This window comes from Diabrotica undecimpunctata, chromosome 1 (assembly GCF_040954645.1).
Source record: "Diabrotica undecimpunctata isolate CICGRU chromosome 1, icDiaUnde3, whole genome shotgun sequence".
In the NCBI taxonomy this organism is placed as follows: Eukaryota; Metazoa; Arthropoda; class Insecta; order Coleoptera; family Chrysomelidae; genus Diabrotica; species Diabrotica undecimpunctata.
Genome location: NC_092803.1, coordinates 181,968,075 through 181,991,789, shown reverse-complemented (window position 1 = coordinate 181,991,789; position 23,715 = coordinate 181,968,075). Strand labels below are relative to the sequence as shown.

Sequence of the window (23,715 nt, the reverse complement as noted above, 5' to 3'; positions counted from 1 at the left end):
AATCAGTCAATGCAGTTACCTCAATCTCAATACTAGTAAGTACCTATTCAGTCTAAAGTACTTTACCGCAGTATTACTCACCAAGCACATCTAAAACAAATGATGAAGAATGGCAAATATTCCAAATTAAAAAGCGTGCGAGAAATAATCCGGAACAACATTTCAAACTTAATCAAACCAAAATAGATAACTACTGGCTGAAGACACCAACATCAAATAAATTTAATGTATTAATTAACGAAGAAGCAGGGACTGAAGAGGCAAAAAACCACTAGGAGAAACTCCCACCGATATTTACTGCTGGTCAAAATATTCAACCATTAAACCAACTATTAAACACCGAGGCCAAACCGAAGTCAAACATTTAATCACAGTATTAAATGAAGAATAAGTTAAGGTAGATGCCCAAACAATTGAAATATACGATAGTATAGTATAGAAAATATCCGAATCTCATACATATCGCAAGAAGCAAGACAAACCCTTTACAATAGTGATTCGTCATATTCATCCCACAGTGGGTATATAAGAAATTAAAAAAAAATAAAGAGCCAAGGACATATCGTTCAACAAATAACGAATATACGGCAAAGAACTACAAAAAAATCTCTACCTCTGTTTTTTGTAAAGTTAAAAATGCAAGAAAACAATAAGAAATTTATATTTATTTATTTTATTGATACACTTGGATCTAGGTTTATTTTTGGCGGAGACTACAATTTAAAACATCTAATGTGGGGCTCTAGAGTTGATAATACCAAAGTTCGTAAACTGCAAAAAAATACTAATAGGTAAGCTAAACATAGTAACCACAAGGAAGCCAACATACTGGCATGGAGACCCTGCGAAAAATCCAGATGTTTCAATTTTGCTCTAGTGAAAAGGATAAACGAAAAATACTTTAAACCAAAGTCTTGTTTTGATTTATTCACTGACCATTTACCAGTTATCATAACCGTAAGTAAAAACATATTAACAAACAAAAAAAAAACAAGAGAAAAGAGTTTGTCGTTACACAACAATAAATCAAATTGGAGTTATTTTAGATCTCACTAAAGACGGATAAACAGATCGAACATGCAATAGAACACAGTTGTACAGGAAGCAGCATAGAACTGATTACCTACTATATTACCTACAAACCTACATACGAAAAAAAACTGTTCCAATACCATATACGAAAAAATAATGAAGAAAAAAAGGCTCAGAAAACAATGACAAATAACAAGATCACCTCAGAGTAAAACAGATCTCAATAAAGCATAAAAAGAACTAAAAAACAGATAATGGCAGAAAAAAATGCAACTTTTCGGGAATACTTACAAAAATTAGACTGAAGAAATTATTTCAGTACTTGCAAAACCTTATCAACTAGAACCTCCTGAAAAAAGAATAAGAAAAAATGAAATAAAAAATATACAACACAACATCAATCCAAAAAAGGCCCCAGAATACGACCGTATTACTGAAAAAACTCTGCAGCAAGTCCCAGAGAAAAGCTTCCAATTTCTGACACAGTTACTTAACTCCATAATAAGATTAGGTCATTTCCCACTACAATAGAAATTAGCACAGAAAGATAACAATAATACTAAAGTCAGGAATACTGTCCTAACGTCTTATGTAGTCTTGGTCTCTCTTCCAGTGGTTTTTCTCATTTACTGGGCTCACGCCTATACTAGAAAGCAACAAAATAATACTATTACACCAATTTGGGTTCATAAAATAACAGATACATGTTGAGTTGTAGAGAGAATCAAAGAAGACTGAAAATAATAGGTACTGAGCGGTATTCCTGGACATAAGCAGACATTTGATAAAGTCTGACACAAAGGTCTCTTATGTAAACTAAGACAGAATTTACCAACAAATTACTATATAATCTTAAAGTCCTGTGTCACCAACAGAAAATTCCAGGTAAAGTATGAGAATGAATAGACAAGCATACAACAAATTCTCGCTGGGGTACCTCAAGGAAGCATTCTAGGACCCATATTATATCTTATATTTACTGCTGAAACTACCGATAGATGCAAATATCACCACAGCCACTTTTGCGGATGATTCGGCAATACTATCATTTAACAAAAATCCCATAATAGCCTCAAAAAACCTACAAAGTAACTTAAGTAAAATACAACAATGGTTGACAAAATGGGGAGTCAAATTATATATAAACAAATCACTACACCTAACATTTACCATGCGTAGGGAAACATGTCCGACTGTATACGTAAATGGTAAAGGAATCCCACAAGGTGATGACGTCAAATCTCTAGGTATGTAACAGTGGTTTTTTTAGAGATATAGAACTTTGAATTGGAATAAAACAAAGACCATCTTTTAAATTGACATGAAATTGAATTTACTCAAAAGATAATTTTTTGGCATTATAATTTAAATATAATTTCTGGCATAGGATCGCCACGACTGGCTCTGACGTAGTCCAACCTGGAGATCAAATTTTTAATGACTTTTTCCAACATTTGTGGTTGTATATCAGCAATAACGCGGCGAATATTATTCTCGAAGTGGTCAATCGTTTCAGACTTATCGGCGTAGACTAGCGACTTCACATATACCCACAGAAAATAGTCTGGCGGTGTTAAATCGCACGATCTTGGAGGCCAATTCGCAGGTCCGAAAAGTGAAACTATGCGGTTACCAAACGTTTCTTTTAACAAATCAATTGTGGCACGAGCTGTGTGACATGTTGCGCCATCTTGTTAAAACCACAGCTCATGTATATCGTAGTTGTTCAAATAAGGAATAAAAAATTCAGTAAGCATGGCTCTATATCGGTCACCATTGACTGTAACGTTCTGACCAGCATCGTTTTTGAAGAAGTACGGACCAATGATTCTACCAGCCTACAAAGCACACCAAACAGTCAGTTTTTCTGGATGTAATGGTGTGTCAACATCATCATCATCATCATCATCAGTGGCATTACAGCTCGTTATGAGCCAAAGCCTTCTTCAGAATAATCTTTCATTCGCATCTGTCTCTGGCAACTCTTCTCCATGCTTTTACTCTAATGGATTTTAGATCATCCTCTATGTTATCTTGATACCTAAGTTTTGGTCTTCCTTTGGCTCGTCTTCCCACTGGTCCTCTTCGGTCGAAAATTTTTCTGGTCGTTGCATCTTCATCTCGCCTAGTTACATGTCCTATCCATCGAAGGCGTGCTAATTTAATACATTTTACAACGTCAGGTTCCCCAAAACTTCTATATAACTCAAAGTTGTAGCGCCTACGCTACAAACTCTGTTCTTGGATTCCTCCATATATTTTCCTTAGAATTTTTCTCTCGAAACGTTTAAGCAATTCTTGGTCGTTCTGTGTAAGTGACCACGTTTCAGACCCGTATGTTAACACTGGCCTTATTAGTGTTTTATATATGGTAACTTTAATTTTTCTGGGTAGTTTTGGTGCCATATGTTTCCTCAAGCCATAATAGCACTTATTGGCAAGCACTATTCTTCTTTTAATTTCTTCGCTGACATTGTTGTCTTCGGTCAGCAGCGAGCCCAGGTAGACGAAGGTGTCCACACCTTCCAGTTCCAGATCATCAATTAATAGTCTAGGTATTTGGTTGCCTGATTTAGTACAATACATATACTTGGTTTTCTGTGCGTTTATTTTTAAACCCATTCTAAGTGCAGACGCCCTTAGTGATCGAAATGCTTCGATCAGAGATTCTGTGGACCTAGCAATAATGTCTACGTCATCTGCATATCCGACCACTTGTACAGATTTATTAAAGATGGTGCCATTCGTATTAATATGGCACTCTCGAATTACTTTTTCTAGTGCAAGGTTAAATAAGAGACATGACAGTCCGTCTCCCTGTCTCAGTCCATTTTTACAATGGAAGGGTCTGGAAAAGTCGTTTTGGATTCTGACTACACTCTCTACGCCTGTGAGTGTAAGTTCCGTTAGTTGAACAAGATGAAGTGGCATTTGAAATTCCACCATAGCCTGTAAAAGTTTTTGTCTGTTGACTGAGTCGTATGCGGCTTTGAAATCCACGAATATGTGGTGTGTGTCGACTCCGAACTTAAGCGTTTTCTCAAAAATCTGCCTGACTGTGAAGATTTGATCCGTTGTTGATTTATTGGGTCGGAAACCGCACTGGTAGTTCCCAACTATTTGTTCAGCATAGGGGATCAATCTTCTGTACAATACGTTGGACAATACTTTGTATGTCACGTTAAGTAAGGTGATGCCCCTATAATTATCACATACCATCATATCTCCCTTTTTGTGAAGAGGGTGCATTACACCTAATTTCCAGACCGCGGGCGTTTTCTTCCGTTGCCAGATTTTGGTTACTAATTTATGCATGTGTTTAAAAAGGGTGTAACCTCCATTCTTAAATACTTCGGCAGGAAGATTGTCCAAACCGGGAGCTTTGTTATTTTTCAGTTTTGAAATGGCTTCTCTAATTTCTTCTTCGGTGGGGGGCGGCTCTTAAGCGTTTTCATCCATTTCAAGCAAAGTAATTTCTATTTGGTCTTCTTCACGACTATCGCTAAGCAGTTCTTCAAAATGATTCGCCCACCTGTTTAGTATCTGTTCTTTGTCACTAATTATGGAACCATCTCTGTCTTTACATGCTGTTATTCTGGGTTTGAACTCTTTTCTGCAGCTGTTTATCTTCTGGTAAAATTTTCGCAAGTCTTTTCTATTGTGGCGGTTAACAATCTCGTTTAGAGCGTTTTCGTATAGCTCTTTCTTTTTCCTTCTAAATGTCCTTTTTTCGTCTCGTCTAAGATTTTCATAGTCTTCCAGGTTTGATCTAGTTCTGCGCTGCTGAAGTCTCTTATATGCTTCATTTTTCTGTTGGTTAATGGATCTACATTCTTCGTCAAACCAATCTTCGTTTATTTTAGCCTGGTTAGGTTTTAAAACGCCTTTAGCCGCTGTAAGAACACTTTACCAAACGCAAGCTTCCTTGCGTTTAGTCCAGTGTTCTTCTATACTTAAATTTTCGTCAATTCTTGTCAGCTCTTTATTTAAAATTTTCCTGTAGTTATCCCTAGCGTCTTCAGATTTTAGCACACCAGTATTATATTTAGCAGATTTTGTGCTCTGGCCCTTCTTAGCGTTTGATATACGAGCCCTGAGTTTTGTTCTTACAAGGTAGTGGTCGGAGTCTATATTAGCACCTCTACATGTGTCAACATACACTTGAGGATTATCTTCACTTCAAATATGGCAGTTTTGTTTGTTGACATAGCCATTCAACCAAAATGAGCTTAACCGCTAAGCAAAATTCGCTTATGAAAATCAGAATCAACGGCAATCTCGTTTTGGGCCCATTCGCAGAATCTACACCTTGCTAGGTTATCGTGTAGTTTTAATTCTTGCACGAGTTGGATTTTGTAAGCATGCAAATCTTCTCGCAAAATCTTCCATAAAGTGGATGGACACATACACAACTGCTGTGCACAATGGCGGATAGACTGATTCGTGTCTTCCTCTATGCTACACTCTACATTAGCAATAACTTCTTCTGTACGCACTGTACTACATCTGTGTGGATGCTTATTATCATTTTTATGTTAACCATAAAATGGACGTAGCGTGCAATACGTATTTCGAACAGAACCATGATTTTAGGTTAGAAAGCGTTATTCAGGCGTCAGTCTATTCATGCTGAAATGCCAAACCAAACTAAACATAAATCATTTAACAGCTGTCAAAATGGCCGCCAGTTAACAAAGTGTTGCCAACTTACATTTCTATACCTCTAAAAAATACCCTTTACTTGGACAGAAGATTAAACTGGAGGAAGCATATTTATATTTACTAAGCGAAAACAACTAATTCATAAGTTGATGAACATGTATTGATTGTTGAACTGAAAATAAAATATTTATCTACAAATCCATCCTGAAACCAATTTGGACTTATGGACCAGAATTATGGGGACCGCCGCACGTTTCAATAATTAAATCATACAAAGATTTCAATTTAAAATATTAAGAACAATATCTACTAGTAGTTCCATGGTTCATAAGCAATGAAGCCGTGTATCCAAGGTGTTCGCAAAAAGTTTTATTGACTAAACCGCATACAGCTCGAAGGTTAAAACGAAAATTTTCGTTAGAGTTATTTGATTAAAAGTAAATGTATACATATTATGTATAAATAGATATCATATTCAATATTGAGGACTAAATTTAAAAAAAGGATGCACCACTGGATGCCTCCCTACATGTTAAAATACATTAATTGTCAGTCCTATTACTTATTCCTAAATTCTATTATCTACCTAAATATTTAGATTGAGATTGTAAAAATAGATTTTAATAAAAGTAGGGTTAATAAAAAAATATTTCATATACAGAAGAAATTAGAATTGATGAAGTGAAGATTGAAAGACAAACTTCAAGTATTAAAAAAGTGTAAAAAGTAAAAAACCAAATTTAATTGTGATTTATTTAAAAAAAAAGTATGTTAAAAATTACCAAACCTCTCTCCAGTCTTCGAAAAAGTTTTTGTTAAATACGTCGTTGCAGGTGTGGTCACGATCCAACCACTTTGCATAGAATCCTGCAACTTCTTCAGCTTTTTCTGATAATTCCACTTCTTTTCCATCATAATAGAATTTGACATGCTTTGGTAGTCTCTCATAATCTGGGGCGAATACGGGCCCATTATGTTCCAAGAATGTCCATTTGACACCATCACCTCCCACCTGGAAATTAATAAAAGTAAGAAATAGTTTTAATTCTTATCTAAATTCTCTCTTCAGTCTTCGCCTCCTGGAGAGAGTGTAATGTTCGTCTTGATATCGTGTATGGTCCGTCTTCACAGATTTAAGTTTCTGATCATTTCTATTACATCGTGCATAGGTGCTTTGAAACTTTCTATGATCTGCATAACAACAAGCATAACAATACACACAAAACTAAGGCTGGTAAGGGGACTCATTTTTCCCATAGCCACATATTAAGAACAACTTAAAGTAAAGGATAGATTGCATAAACAAATACAACAGAGATATTTGCAGTATTTTGGACACATTGCTAGAAGAACAGGTTCGATGGAAAAACTGATAGTCGATGATAGAGTTAAAGGAAAGAGACCTAGGGGAAGATCTCCAAGCCGTTCGGTAGATCAAACAAAAATATTGGTTAACCAAGGGTTACATGAAGGCGAACAACTAGCCCAGGACAGGGAAGGATGGAGGGAAATCGTGAAAAAACTATAAATCTCTCCATATTTTCTGTATGACCTCATGACATGTCCAGAATATGTTAAATGGTGCATTGGCGAACATTTTAGTGGCGTATATCCTTCTCCTTTCCGATTACCTTAGTTGCCAATATTCGCATCCATAAGTCATTACTGCATCCAAAAGTTAACAAAGCGAAGCCTATTGTTAATAATAATGATCATACAATTAATGTTCTTGGTTACTATGTTCCTCTTACCGAAGAGTCATTACGCTGTTCAATAAATTGAAAAACAAAAAACAAAAATTGTATTCCTATACAGCACAGTTCAAAGTGTAAAGGAAACAGACTATAATAAAGAAATAGAATTTGTAGTGATGAAATGTCAAGAAAATAATGAATTTTTAAAAAATATTACATGATGTGCCGAATCAAAATTTACAAAAAAACGGAATGTTTAATAGAGACAATTATTATTACTAGAGTGAAGTAAATCAACATTTAACAAGATTGCGTGGTTTTCAGGAGAGATGAGAGTTTAATGTGTTTTGTGCGATCAGCGACAACCATGTTGTAGCTGTCCACTTTTATGATGGTAACTTAATCTACTTTTTTTAAGTGAAAGATATCTCAATATACACTTCTCCAAGAAATTAACGCACCACTTTGAAATATTAAAATATTTTATTAACGTTAATAAAAATTTCCATTGTAATGTTATATTTTGCAAACCCCTTGTATATGCTATTCGTACACTCTATATTTATTGATTGTGTTTTATCCTTTATAGTTTTTTTGCAACAAAACAAAAAGAAGCAAAAAATGTACTAATTCTATAAATATACTAATTTCCAAGTGTTCACGAATTTTATTCGGCTATGGTTTAATAGTTGATTATTGTTATTTGTGTTTATTATGGAGCGCCAATCACGTAATTTAGCCGAGATGAATGTGTCCAAGCAGTGATACTGTCAGAAGGTTGGAGTTACCAAAGAATTGGTCCTCGGTTTAATGTGTCCCACACATCCGTCTCACGGGTGTTAGAAAGAGTCCTCAAAATAGGGGATCATACTCGCAGACCAGGGCAAGGACGAAACTGGGTAACTACCCCTATTCAAGATCAATTTTTAAGAATTTCTGCTCTTCGACAACGTTTTGTAACACATCGAAGTCTACAAATTTAGCTTCGAGACGTGCATGCTATACAAATTAGTACTGAAACTGTTCGCCAGCGACTTAGGGAATACAACTTAAATGGTTAGAGGCTGACTGGGAACGAGTGCTAGTTACTAATGAATCCCAATTTTATTTGTACAATAATGACAGACGTGCTCGTGTGTTGCGACGACCCAACGAACGATATGCTCAGTGTAACTTCTCACACACCACATTTTTTGGTGGAGGATCCGTTATGATGTGGGGTGGTATTTCTTTGACCGTACGGAGTTAGTTGTCATACAAAATGGAACTGTTACAGCTGAAAGGTACATATTGGAGATCCTGGAGCAACATGTATTACCATTCGCTCCTTATATCGGTGAAAATTTCTTACTAAGACCTCGCGCTGCACAGATCGTCAGAAATTATCTAGAAGAGGTAGAAATTAATACTTTGGAATGGCCAGCACATAGTCCAGATTTAAATCTGATTGAAAATCTCTGGGATATCCTTGGTAGGCCAGGATGACCAATAAAACGTTTCAACTGGCTGCCTACGCCGATGATATTAATATTATGAGTAGAACATCAACAGGAGCACAGGAAGCATACGCAGAGTTAAAAACACAAACGAAAAGGCTAGGTCTGGAAATTAACACAGAAAAAAACAAAAATAATGGTACAGACGAGAAGAAATATAATCCCACAAAACATTATGCATGAAGATGACATTGAAACGGTTGGAAAGTTTACATACCTGGGAGTAGAAATATATGCCGATGGAGCAGAGGATGGAGAAATACGAAAAAGGATAACGCAGGCAAACAAAGCTTATTTTGCCCTCTCCCATATATTTCGGTCTAAAAGTGTCCACCGAAATACAAAGATGAGAATCTATAAAACTTTAATTCGGCCAATAGCATGTTATGGCAGCGAAGCATGGGTCCTGAAAGAAACATCCAAAAACAAACTCGACACATTCGAAAGAAAAGTACTGAGGAGAATACTAGGACCTGTGAGGGAAAACGGAATCTTCAGAATTCGATATAACAACGAGCTCTATCAACTGTATAAGGAAACACCCCTGTCAGACTTCATTAGAATACAAAGATTGCAATGGGCCGGACATGTGATACGAATGGGAGAGGATAGGCTACCAAAACGAGCACTGAACGCCAGAATGCAGGGAAAGAGACCAGTTGGAAAGCCAAGAAAGCGCTGGGAAGACACAGTAAGCAGCGACGCACAAGCACTTTTAGGAGTCCGTGTATGGAGAAGAGCAGCCACAGACAGACAAGGGTGTAGGCAAAAAATAAAGGAGGCCAAGGCTCATTTTGGGCTGTAGTGCCGTAGAAGAAGATCCTTGGTAGGCAATTAAGAGCGATACCGATCCAACCAATCATTTTAAAGGAAATAGGAGAGAGGCTGATCCGGATTTGGAGAGACCTAGACCAAAATGAAATACGACAATTAATTTTAAGTATGGGCCAACGATGTGAGGCTGTTATACGTAGTAGAGGTGGAAACACTCGTTGTTAAGACTTTTTTCATATTTTAGTGTACTTTTCTTATCACTATTTTTTTAGAATTTTCCGTTTTATTTATTTTTTTTTTTCTCCTGTACTTCAACATTTTCTGATGATTAGACAAATTGTTATAATTACTAATAAAATGTAAAATAAATCTGGTGAAGTTTTATATTTTATTCTTTGCCTGTTTACAAATAAAATTGATTTATTGAAGTGGTTCGTTAATTTGTTGGAGATGTATTTAAAGTAAATTTGCGCAATTTTCATTGTTTAATTCCAAACGAGCCATTACTGTTACTTCAAAAAAAAGCCAATAATCACAAATAATGACAATTATGACATCTTCATACACTGCCTGCTAAAATAAAACAATTAATATCTTATTGTTGACAAACCAGAACAATTGAGGCACACTGCATAGAATTTGAGGCCTTCTATTCGGCAACCACACATACTTCCACAGTTTCCCTCGCATCTGCAGAAAATTAATTTCAAAAATTCGGAGGTGTAGGTGTTTTGAAAGGTTTGATTGATATCAAAATTTTCCATACTTTTTTTAGCCCCAATCTTCAGGATCGCAGTGTTTCCTGGTGATAGACTCTAACACTAGAGAGTTATATATTAGTTATATATTGAATTAATATCAAGTAATAGGAAAAATTAGAGCACAAATTAGAGCACGCACAAAGTATCGACAATGTAACTGGAAAAAAAAATATTTTCCACTAAAGCAAATACTTCTGTATTCCACGCAGAAATTTATGCAATTCTGCATTATACAAGGGAAATTAACATAAGAGCTTTGAGCGTATCAGTATATGAACAGATAGTCAAGCGGCTGTGGGGGCTATCAACAACTCTAAGGTACCATCTAGTACCAGGCTAGTGTTAAAATGCCGAGCAGAACTCATCAGACTTGCAGCACTTAAAAGTGTCACACTGGTATATGTACCAGGTCATCGTGGAATTTGTGATAATAAAAGAGCAAATGAGCTGCATCTTGTGTTGACCGAAGCGATGATAAGTTAAATGTATTTTTGGTCACTGTCTTGGCCAATCGTTTGTATCTAATGCTGTCAGTGATCATCTTTATTTTCACCATACAAAGAGACGAAAAATGCTGCTCCGCTAGCTAACACAGGATGTTTGTGTAAAATTATGATGAAAAAAGTTTTACCGATCTTGTAAGCTGCTGATGTTGTGTCGCATCCTGAAAAAGCATGTAGAAACATCAAATTCTCTGCAATGGTCATACATAAAACTTTAAGGACAGTATAATTGATGTGAACAGATGTTCACATCAATTATACTATCACATCACAGGATGTGACAGAATCACAGTCTTGGAATGCAGCAAGCGTAGAACGGATGACTGTATCTGCATCATATTCAGCCTGGCCGACACTAAAACCCATTTCTGATAGAGCAGTTGTTTTATGGTGGTGAAAAGGCTCGATAATAAATTGATTGAAAGTGAAATAAATAAAAAAATATATAATAGAAACGAATAGCATAAGTGCCCGTGAAACCCAGACCTTCGTTATTTTATAAAAGATGGAAATTTGCCACCAACGATTCTTGAAGTTAAAGATGCAGTTAAAAAACTAGCCAAAAACAAATCACCCAGAATAGATAATCTTCCAGCTAAACTATATAAAGAATGATACCATAATGGCATTAAAGCAGCTTATAAAAAAATATGAACACAGAAATCCCTCCCCAATGATTGGAATATTGGAGCACTTTGCACCATACACAAAAAAAGAGATATCTTTGGATGCTCTAACCACAGAGGAATTACGCTTCAAAATACAGCGTATAAAATATTTTCCACAGTACTATGTCACCGTATGGCACCATATATAGAACGGATAGTAGGAAAATACCAGGCTGGTTTCAGAGGTGGTAAATCGACAATTCATCAGATTGCAACCCTGAAACAAATTTTACAAATTTTGGAAAAAACAGTGGAATATGACATTGATACTCATCATATATTTATAGACTATAAAGCAGCCTACGACTCTGCGAATAGGAGAGAAATGTTCAAAGCAATGAAAAAGCTAGGAATACCAAATCAGTCAGTAAATTTAACAAAACTCACTCTTGAAAAAGTTAGATGTAGAGTGCGAATTCAGGGGGAACTGTCTGAACCTTTTAAAATAAACAACGGGCTACGCCAGAGAGACAGTCCTGTATACTATTCAATCTGGCTCTGGAAAAAGTAATACGTATATCACAAATCACAACCATTGGTTTAATATATAATAAATCAGTGCAAATACTGGCCTGTACTGACGATATTAATACTGTTAGAAGAACGGAAAACGCTGTACGAGAGACGTATGTAACATTAAAAGAATCAGCTACAAAAATTTGTTTAATAATAAACACCAACAAAACGAAGTATATGAAAATAAGCACGCAACCACAAATCCGACGATCACTTGTTATAAAAAATATTAAAACTGAAAATAATACTACCGCAGAGATAAACCGCAGAATTTGCACGGCCAACAGATGCTATTTGGAGCTCAATCTCCTCCTTAAATCCACAATTATATCGAGAAATACAAAAATAAAACTCTACAAAACTAAAAAAAAAAGAAAGAAAGAAAGAAAGAAAAATACTAAGGCGAATCTATGGAGCAGTGAATGACAAAAGAGTGTGGAGAAAACGATACAACTTCGAACTTTAGTATATACCAGGTACCTGATATGGTTAAACATATTAAGATAGGACGTCTGAGGTGGATAGGGCATGTAATGCGGGTGGAACAAAATGACCCAGCTGACCCATAGACCCATTGATCAGAGAAGAAGAGGAAGACCCAGAACAAGGTTCCTTGATAACATCGATGAAGACATGAGAAATATGGCAATACGTTCTTGACGGAGAAAGGCGATGGATAGGGACGACTGGAGAGAAATTCTTGAGGAGAGAGTATGCTCTGTATATTCTGTATACTCAAAATACAGGTATGAAGGATGCGACCATTATGAAGTGTGGGTTATCGTGGCCTTGGCGGTAGACACTCTCTAGAGCAGGGAGCCCATTTTTATTGCAGATTTGGATTCCTCATGAAAAATAAGCACCTTTTATAAGGGACATTCTTTTCGAATTGTTGATAGATGGCGTTAGAATAGAAAAAAACTATTTATCGTGGTAACATAGGAAAATTATCGAAACTGTTTAATATCTGTAGAACTACACTTCCAAGTAAAAATACAAAAACACGTTTATAGCATTTTTCAAAAATCTATCGAATAGCATCAAAAACGACCTTGCACCTCTAATCTCTGTAGAGGGCGTGATGCAACTTTGAACTCTTAAATAGAATCCCCGGTTTTTTATTGCAGATTTGGATTCTTCATAAAAAATAAGTACGTTTTATAAGGAACATTTTTTTCGAATTGTTGATAGATGGCGTTAGCATCGATAAAACGATTTATCGTGATAACCTATGAACAATATAAACGGATATATGCGTCTATATTCTTTGATATCAAAATAAATCCGGTTTTTTCCGATTCTAACGGCATCTATTCAAACAATTCAAAAATAAATTCCTTATAAAGGTTACTTATTTTTTATGAGGAATCCTAACCCCCCAAAACCTGACCCTCTTAAAACTTATTTAAAAATATTTTTCTTTTCAATTAAGCTATAAAATGGGTTAAGATACAATATACATTAAGCATTTTTATTTCAAATATAGCTAAGTTGCCGTAAATAGCTGTCTAAATATTCATACGCTAAGTTGTCACGAAACCATGTTTTTGAAGTTATACTTCTATACGCGCGCTCCACGTTGGAAATTGGTATGGGAGTGAATCTGTGAAATCATTACATATGTAAGATAATGAGTAAGAGACAGACAGAAGAAATATTTTCTCTCTCGAGAATAAAAATTTTCCTTTTGTATATATATATTTAATATTATATATATATATATATATATATATATATATATATATATATATATATATATATATATAATATTATATATATATATATAATATAAAATATTTATTAATAATATTATTTATGTGATATGTTTTGTATTATTTATTAAATGTTCATAATTATATTAGTCTTTTGTATTTCAAAATAATAATCTCAATAAATGACTGTATGACCCAGAACTGTCAATTTTGAAATACGTTTGTGTCATGTCTAATTGGCAAATATTTTACGTGTTTGGTTCATACGCTGGTGTATGTGAGTTCGAATCCCAAAATTAATTTAATTTTTTATTTTTGAAATATTTAAAAACCCCACGTTAATTTTATTAAATATATGTAATATACGCAAAAATGCCAAATTTTAAAATAAAATGAAAATTTATAACATAATCCGAGTTGTTGGTTTTTGAAGTTATACTTTTATACGCACGTTCGACTTTGGAAATTTGCACGGAAGTGAATCGGAAATTTGCACGGGAGTAACAAGCCTAACGAGCATGTTAAATTATAAATTAAAACTTGTAAATATCTCAAGAAAGTTCAAATGTGTACTTATATACAGAACAAACAACAATTAAATATTTGTCAATGTCAGATAAATTGATAGTTGTATCACCAAACAATATTTTTTAATCTTTGTGATATCTTAGGTCACGGTTCGTAGACTTACTACGGTTGCCTCTTCCGCCTAACCAATGAACATTAAGCCCGAAACTGTACTCTCGTGACGTAATTCTTTCCCTTCAACCAATCAACAGTGCAATCGACCTGCCCTCTACATTCAGTTTCAATCGCGAATAAATGGGTTTTGTATACTTGTGTACTCTGGTGACGTAACTCAAGCATCCCCACCCCAGTCGGAAGAGGCAACCGTAGTAAGTCTACGAACCGTGATCTTAGGTCATGTTTTGTCAAAAGTAAGGAAATCAATAAATCCTATCGTGACACGTCATTTTTATAGAAAGTTTTAAAGATCACCAATGTAGTCCTCGGTAGTATAGTAGTCAGTACCCCCGCCTAGCACGTGGGAGACCGGGGTTCGATTCCCAGTCGGGGAGTACTTTTTTATTAATATTATCAAGGTAAATTAAACATATATGCGTAAGTAGAAAAGTTATGTATATTATTGTAATTTTTAAATACTTATGAATATTGCATTTTAATTTGTATTGTATTATTATATTGAATTATGTTGCACTGTATTGTAGTGTATTTTTTTTATGTATATTATTGTCATTTTTAAATACTTATGAATATTGCATTTTAATTTGTATTGTATTATTATATTGAATTATGTTGCAGTGTATTGTATTGTATTTTTATATTAATAACAAAATAAACAATGAATTTTACTATAGAGTATGTGTAAAAAAATAGTTTGCATTCAACTCCTTTCATACATATATGTATTACAGGTCAAATGTTGTTTATTAATTGTTAGTAAGTTGTTATTAATTCTGTTTCTCTTTCTGCTATGTCTTACCTATAGCATTACATATGTAATGATTGTGCAGATTGACTCCCAAATAAATTTGTAACGGCGAATGAGTGTATAGAAGTGTAACTTCTATTGGCGGTCCCACTGGACTGCCACACCCGTTTTTTTTATTAGAAATTATACAATAATAGGAACGAAGCTAATGAACTAACGAACTTTTACAAAGAAAACTTAAAATGATAAACAAACTAATTTATCTCAGGCGGTACAATCTAAAGCAGTTAATGTGAAGTTTAACGTTACATTTGCTGAAAATAAAAGTTACGCATTTATGGCATCTTGCACAACGCCTGTTTTTTGATCGGCCAGCGATTAAGTATTTTACATCGAACTTCATTAAGGACATTTGAGGTTCTTTGGGGTGGGGTGTAAGGGTACGAGTACTAGTTGTTAATATTATATGAATTACTTGTGTCGAATGAAATCTATTCGTTTAATCTTTGGCTCGATATTTCTAAATAAGATCCAGGAGTTCACTATCGATGCATTGAGGCAAAATCGGAATATTGGCCAATACCATTTTCGACTTCAAATGTTTATCCAATGACGAGCACGGCACTGGTCAAACAAGTTCACACCTCCCATGCCAGTATTGTATTCTTGAATCAAAGTTGCTGCAGAACAGCTACCCTTTGTTTATGAATATAACTGTAACGTTTACAAGTAGTTGTTTTGGTGACAAGATCATCGCTTCTATTGGAACAAAACAAAAAATATTGGACGACCTCCTGACTCGATCATATCATTTATGATTTGAGGTCAATTTTGAAGTTTATTTTTTATTTTTAAATTAGAATCCGCTTCCAACTCTTCAAAATGTAAGGGTTTCCACGAACATCTTGTTTATTCGACTTTAAATTTTTTAAGCTTTGGTATGTTCTTTGCTAATAAACCTGTTCTCATTTTTAACCCGTAACTGGTGAAGTCCATTTTTTGTTACGTATATGGTGAGTTGAGACACTGATATTTGTTTATATTTAAAAAAAATTACTTCAATAACTTAAAGACGTTTATTTTGTTATAACATAAATTTAACAAATATTTGAAATACTTATCACGCATGAAAAATTAAACTAAGAAACTGCCTCAAAAACTGAGTTATTTTGTAACTAGACTTAACATTATCCTGTATCAAAAAAATGAGGAACAAAAAAAATTTTTTTTCTTAAAACATAAACTTTAACATTCAATCTAACCTACCAACACAAAAAAATAACCAAAAACAAAAAACATTATAAAAACTACAATCCATTCTTATGGGCAATACTTGCAAATGTGTGTTTCACATATGTGGCATATTGGCGCTTTGCAACTAACGCAAGCTATCTTCGTTTTTCTATCCAATGATCGTGGACATGTTGAGCACCTTACTCTTTTTTCTAAAATAGCATTTTTCTGTTCAGGAATGTCTGTTTTTAAAATGGAAGCGATATTATGTCTCAGTTGCCTTGGAATTTGAGAAATAGTTAGTCTTCTTTCCATATGATCCTGCACAAGCTGCCGAGCCAGAGATTTGATGAATTCATACCTCGACTTTTGGGGTTTCCACGTAGGGATGAGTATATTATAAACGCATTGACTAAAGAAATATCCAAAATTGTATAAAAACAAATAAGAGGCCATCTTCGACTTCTACGATGTGTAGAATACACTGTACATTTTTCATCTAATGCATCGACGACTCCTTTTGTTTGATTATAAAACTCGATAATTTCGGGTTTGTTTGTTTCATCTTTTACTGCATTACTGTAGTGCATTGAAGACACCAAAAGTACCGTTTTTCGTGGTTTATGTACATATGAAACTAATATAACTCTATCGCCAAATCCAAATAGAGATGATCCCGTGAGCCTCGTTTTAGTTGGCAAAAAAGAAATAGGTATCTCCCTTTTATTTTTTTTAACAGTACCCACGTAAGTTAGGCATCGGTTACTTAACTCAGTTGTCACTTCTAAGGATTTAAACCAGTTGTCTGCTGTTACGTTACGGTTAGAACGCTCAATACATTTTACTAGATGAAGAACTGATTGCGGTGGTTTGTTAAATTTTCTTTCCTCTTCTGACAATGTTTGTCCATCACTTCCAGCACCTGTATATACATACCCATCCAAAAAGTAATGGGTTCGGGCGTCAGTTAGTACCATTATCTTTAAGCCATATTTTCGGGGTTTTTGAGGCATGTACATGCGAAAGAAACATCTTCCACGAAAACCAATGAGCATTTCATCAATACAAGCATACTGCCCTATGCAATCATTTTTTTTTTGCTGTTTTCTACAAACTTATTGAAAACTGATGAAATGGGGCCAAGTTTTTTCGGTTTTTTTACGTTCTTCCCTCGTAGTTTCGTCATCAAACCTAAGCGCTGTCAAAAGTACTAAGAATCGTTTTACTGACATGATGCATCTAAAAATTTCTCTACCAGTAGCGTCGGTGGCGAGTATCGAACTCAAGTCTTCCGTATTGGATTTAAATATGGCTAAGTAAAATAACATACCGATAAACGCTCTCAGTTCAATAATGTCTAAATCTTTTAGATCCGTTCTATTACTATCGGTATGTTGAACCCCAGGAAGATAAGAGATAATGTTGAAACTTATTGTTCTTACATTTGAAGGTGGAGCTTCTGCAGTCCACTTGTATCAATTTTTGCCATAGTACGTTCTCGAAGGGCCTGGAGTTTGTTGCTGCTCGTGTGGATCCGAGTCCGAATTAACCTTCGAAGTTGCTGCATTTTGCGATATATATTATCTTTAACATCCAATAGAGGTTCCACGGTTTCCGTCTCCTATTCAATTTCTGAATCAGTTTCGTGTTCGCTGACATAGTCGGGATCATTTTCTGAGTCATCGTTACCGCTGAAATCGCTCTCATCCGCGTCTAGAATACTTTGAGTCCATTGTTCAAACCTAGGATCATCGGAATCCATTTATTATATCGTGACAGGTCCATATTCAACTGAAAATAAAAAAAAAACTAATTATTAAAAAAAACGTAACCGGTGAGGTGGGGTCACAGTGTCCCCACGGCGCAGTAATTTTGGATTACCCTCGGTAACACATGGTGATTATACATACCTCTAAATACAAATAGTGGTATAATATAATATCTAAATGATAAAATAAATAAAGCACCTTATTAAAAACATAGCAACTTATCAATATTTTTGTATAAAGACTTACCTCCTCTCCTACTTTTGATGGAATTTACTTGTGGCGCCACTTTGTTTTGCTTTAGAAGCGATATTTTTAACTAAATCCACAAAATAACCGGTAAAATGTAAAAACCACAAGTTGTTTAATTGATATTGGACACAATAAACAGAAAACAGCGCCGCCTTTTCGCTGCACGGTTAAACTAAAATGGCATGTTTTGCGTATGAATATTTAGACGGTAGGTTTTGAGGTTTGCTTGTAGGGGATGTCTACCCGCCAAGGCCACGATAAGCCAAACTTCATAATGATACCATCTTTCATAGCTGTGTTATGAGGCATGCGCTGACAAATCTTCAACTTTTATAAAATTAGGAATGTCTGGTGTTCACGGGCTCTTGCTCTGTAAGTTTAAAAATGGTTCGTTTTTATCATACTCGTGCATTTAAACCAAACGAACAAAGGCTAGAGCTAGAACAAGAGCATTCTTTTTTGATCTACATAAGCTATTTTCAGCGTTTACACCAAAATATCTCAACGAGCAAGAATGAGAACCAAGAACTAGAATTCTGCAGTAATTCTGCAGAATAGTTAGATCCAACGAATGCTCATACCTCATTTGTGTCAATTCTGTGGGTGGTACTGCTTCGCTATGTCCGACTCTGACAGCAATATTATAATTGCAAGTGCTGCATTTATTATTTTGTCTCAAACACTCAAAAAGAAAAGAAGGAAGAGACGTTGGTGGTTGACAAATTTAATGCAACGAAGGATAGTGGATAATGTAGGTGAAACAATGACTGATATGCAAGGACAAGAAGAAAGTGGTCAATTCCACAACTTTTGTAGAATGGCGTCAGAGGATTTTGACCATTTATTATCTGTGATCAGTGACAAAATTTGGAAATCAAGTACGAATTTTAGAGACTTGATTCTTGCATATGACAGGCTAGTAGTAACTTTAAAATTTTTGGCAACTGGAGATTCCTATGAAAGCCTAATGTATTTTACTAAAATGTCTAAATCTACAATACGTAATCTTAAATCTGAAGTATGTGCTGCGATAAATGAAGCATTGCATGGCTACGCTAAGGTAAGTAGGTAAATAAAATTATACTCAATATTTTTAAGACATTTATTGAAAAAATAAACAATCTTAGGACTTGAGTACTTAATAATATTTTGTAAAAACAGAAAAAGAAAATAGAAATGAAACCTTATTTAAAATTATTAAGGTAGTACACTAAAGTAAAAACAAATAATATTGGGGTGTAGGGTTGTGTTATGGAGGTAGTACCTTTTATTGGAACGACCACATCGAGCGTCATAGACGGGAGATGGTTCTTGATAACTGGTCCTCATAAGACACCTAACTCTCACTTATGGCTCCACGTGCCACACCCCGAACAACTGCATTGGTCTGCAGGCTAAACTAAGTGAGAGCCAGATATGGCGAAAATTTCACCGAGTGATTGCCGGTATAAGCAGTCCCCCACTTACTGACCAACGGCTTCGGGCGTAGGAGTTGGTAAGTGGTAGGGCACCTTTTTGTCCTGGGGTTGAGAAATCGATCCCGAAGGCGGATGAACCAAAATTTGGCCAACGGCATAAAGATGTAGAAGGTAAGGGGAAACCACTACATTAAAGATCCCTACGGATATCCCTGGAATAATTATCTTATATGTCGGACAAAATTGAAGCAAAGGCCCTCAGTCCCGGGTAGACCTTAGATGGTCCGAGGGTGCTAAAAATCCCCCGGGTTCGACTTCAAGATGTTATTCATAAAGTAGCGACATGGAACGTCAATAGTTTGTGCATCCCAGGAAAGTTACATAACCTGTTCAAAGAACTGCGGCGCCTAGAAGTGAAAGCAATGGGTGTAAGTGAATTGAGGTGGTCTGGCTCAGGTATTTCTCACAAAGACAACTTTACAGTGTACTATTCCGGTAGCGACGCCACAGATAATTACCACAGGCATTGAGTTGCAATAGTGCTTGATAATAGAATTGCGATGTCTATTATAGATTACATACCCGTTTCAAACAGAGTAATCATAGTAAAGTTAGCCGGTCAACCTATTAATATAAATCTAATCCAAGTCTACGCACTCATATCTGATAAACCGGAAACTGAAGTTTTCGATTTCTATAAAGACATAAAGGAAGCATTAAAGGTCACAAAGAAAAACGATATTAACATCATAATGGGCGATTTTAATGCCATATTCGGTAGGGGTAGATGTGGTAATGCGGTCGGTGATTTCGGTCTGGGTAACAAAAATGAGCGAGGAGAGTTACTAAGTGAATTTTGTAATTTCGTCATATCCAGTACGTGGTATCAACTCCCACCAAGAAGATTATATACATGGCGAGCACCAGGAGATCGTCCAGGTCATATGATACGAAATCAAATTCATTACATCTTGATAAACCAAAGATTCCGCAACTGTATAAAAAGAGTGGCCGCTTACCCTGGTGCGGACATCTCGTCTGATTACAACCCGCTAATCGCTGGAATTACTACGGAAGCCATAAAACTGTTGGAAGATGATAACATCGACATGCTGGTAACAATTTTCAATGCCATATATAACACCGGCAACATTCCAATGGATTGGCTTTATTCAACCTTTATAATGATCCCTAAATCACAAAGGGCGACAAAATGCAAAGACTACAGACTGATAAATTTAATGAACCATCTGCTTAAGGTGTTTCTTCGCATCCTTCACACAAGAATGTTCAGAAAGCTGGAAGATCTAAGCGGTGAGACACAATTTGGTTTCAAGAGCGGACTAGGTACACGTGAAGCAGCTTTCTGCTTGAATACGCTTGTACAGAACTGCATGGATCAACGAAAGGATGTAGTCATAACATTCCTCGATTATGAAAAAGCGTTTGACACCGTAAAACATGACGCAATGATAAAAATGCTACACAAAGCTAACATAGACGAGAAAGATATAAGAGTTATCCAGAATCTCTATTGGAATCAAAAAGCACGAGTGAGACTGAACAAATCAACCAACACAGAAGAATTTGAAATTTTAAGAGGGGTGAGACAGGGGTGTATTTTGTCTCATATGCTCTTCAATCTCTATATAGAGAACATTTTTGCAGAGGCACTGGAAGGCTCTGAGTGTGGAATAAAGGTCAACGGGTTCCCGATAAATAACATTCGTTACGCCGACGACACCGCGATAATAACAGACAACGAACATGATATGCAGTTAATGTTAAATAAAATAAACACCGTAGAAAAAATATATGGCTTGAAGATAAATGCTAGAAAAACTAAATTCATGGCAATAAGAAAAAACGCACTTTTAAGAATACAACTGCAAGTAGATGGTGCTCCAATCGATCAAGTGGAAACATTTAAATACTTGGGAATGATGATGAATGACCAATGGGATCCTCAACAAGAAATAAAATGCCGTACCGAACAAGCAAGACAAGCTTTTATCAAATTTAAACCGCTACTATGTAACCGCAATCTTTCCTTCAATCTCCGCTACAGGATGGTTAAATGCTATGTATGGTCCATATTGTTATACGGCATGGAAACATGGACGTTAAGAGTACCTTCCATTAATAAGTTGGAGGCCTTCGAAATGTGAACGTTGCGAAGAATGTTCCGCATACCATGGACAGATATTGTAAGCAACGAGGAAGTCTTAAGAAAGGCAAATACTGGGAGAGAACTACTCAATTTAATCAAGGTACGAAAAATTAAATTCCTCGGCCATATTCTGAGAGGAAAAAAATACGCAATCTCTCAACTAATCATCCAGGGAAAGATTGAAGGCAAGAGAGGAGTAGGTCGCAAACAAATATCGTGGCTACGGAACATAAAAAACTGGACAGGCATAAATAACACTGGCGATCTTTTGCATGCCGCAAAAGACAGACGTCTGGCCTTAAGATAATTCGCCAACGCACTATAGGTACACTAAAGACCCTGTGGTCTGTTCAGTTATCGTATCATCCGGAATGTGTAATTGTTTGCCTGTGTTTATAGTATTTTGAAAACTGTTTTCCAATACTGTTGTTATCTTGTTGGGTTGGTCCACTATTAGTAGCGGAAGCGACTTCTTTAATTATAAATCTACATGTAGTGTGGTATTAATGGCCATTGTAGATGCTAATTATAATTTTATATTCGCCGATGTTAGTTGTTAGGGAAGAATATCAGATGGCGGAGTTTTCAGAAACACTACTTTATATCAGAAACTACAACATAATGAATTAAATTTGCCTAATGATCAAAGCCTTCCAGGAAGACAACATGTGGCATTCGTATTTGTAGCAGATTACGCATTCCCATTGCAAAGACACATCATGAAGCCCTATCCTGGTATTCATGCCAGGGGATCCGAAAAACGAATTTACAATTATCGTTTATCAAGAGCAAGAAGAATAGTAGAAAATGCGTTTGGCATACTTTCAGTAGTTTTTCGTGTATTGCGAAAACCCCTGTTACTACAACCAGATAAAGCATATCTCGTCATTATGACCTGCGTGTACCTACATAATTATTTGATGAAAAGTAAAGCTTCTAGGAAGCTATATAATTCACTGGTCATGATGGACAGAATTAAAGATGGCGTTGTTACTCCAGGCCATTGGAAAAATGTGGTTTATCATCATCTCTCCCATTATCCAACACTGGACGAAGACATACTTGACAATGTGAAAATATACGGCAAGAATTTTCATACTATTTTAATTTCACTGATATTTTGCCATGGCAACACAATATTGCATAACTTATTTCTATAAACACCTTTTCTGAAATGTTTTTTATGTACTTATTAAATATAACAAATAAACAAGTGCATACTATTAAATGCAAACCATTTTGAATTATAAGCGCAGTCGGCACCACTGCCTGATTTCGTAGTCATTGTTTTTTGCCTTTCTCGGCGGTAAGATGCAAGAAGCGAGTCCAACTTTTTCTTTGGTTCTTCAACGTTACATTCTAGTAGATTTGCAATTTCCTGCCAAGCATCTTCTTTGCGAGTTGTATTTTTATAGTGTTCATAAGTCGGATCCCACAGACATCTGGAGTTTTGGTAGGCTTCTATCACTAATAGACATTTTTCTTTAGACCAGTCCATAATTAAGTTGAATAAGTACGTATTCAATCAGTAGAACACAAGAACGCTTTGAAAAGATCGCTCTGGGGAGCCAGCACGTCCGAACACACAAGAAGGCTCTAAGCAAC

General features: G+C 35.6%; 1 protein-coding gene across 1 annotated transcript in view; it reads right to left on the bottom strand.

The window, feature by feature from the left end:
• Nucleotides 1-23,715, bottom strand: part of LOC140432669 (DNA topoisomerase 1-like) — a 45,769-nt gene that overhangs the window by 20,278 nt on the left and 1,776 nt on the right. The window contains exon 2 of the mRNA XM_072520714.1: nucleotides 6,482-6,706. Coding sequence (XP_072376815.1) covers nucleotides 6,482-6,706 — 225 coding nt within the window. The remainder of the gene's footprint in view (nucleotides 1-6,481; nucleotides 6,707-23,715) is intronic.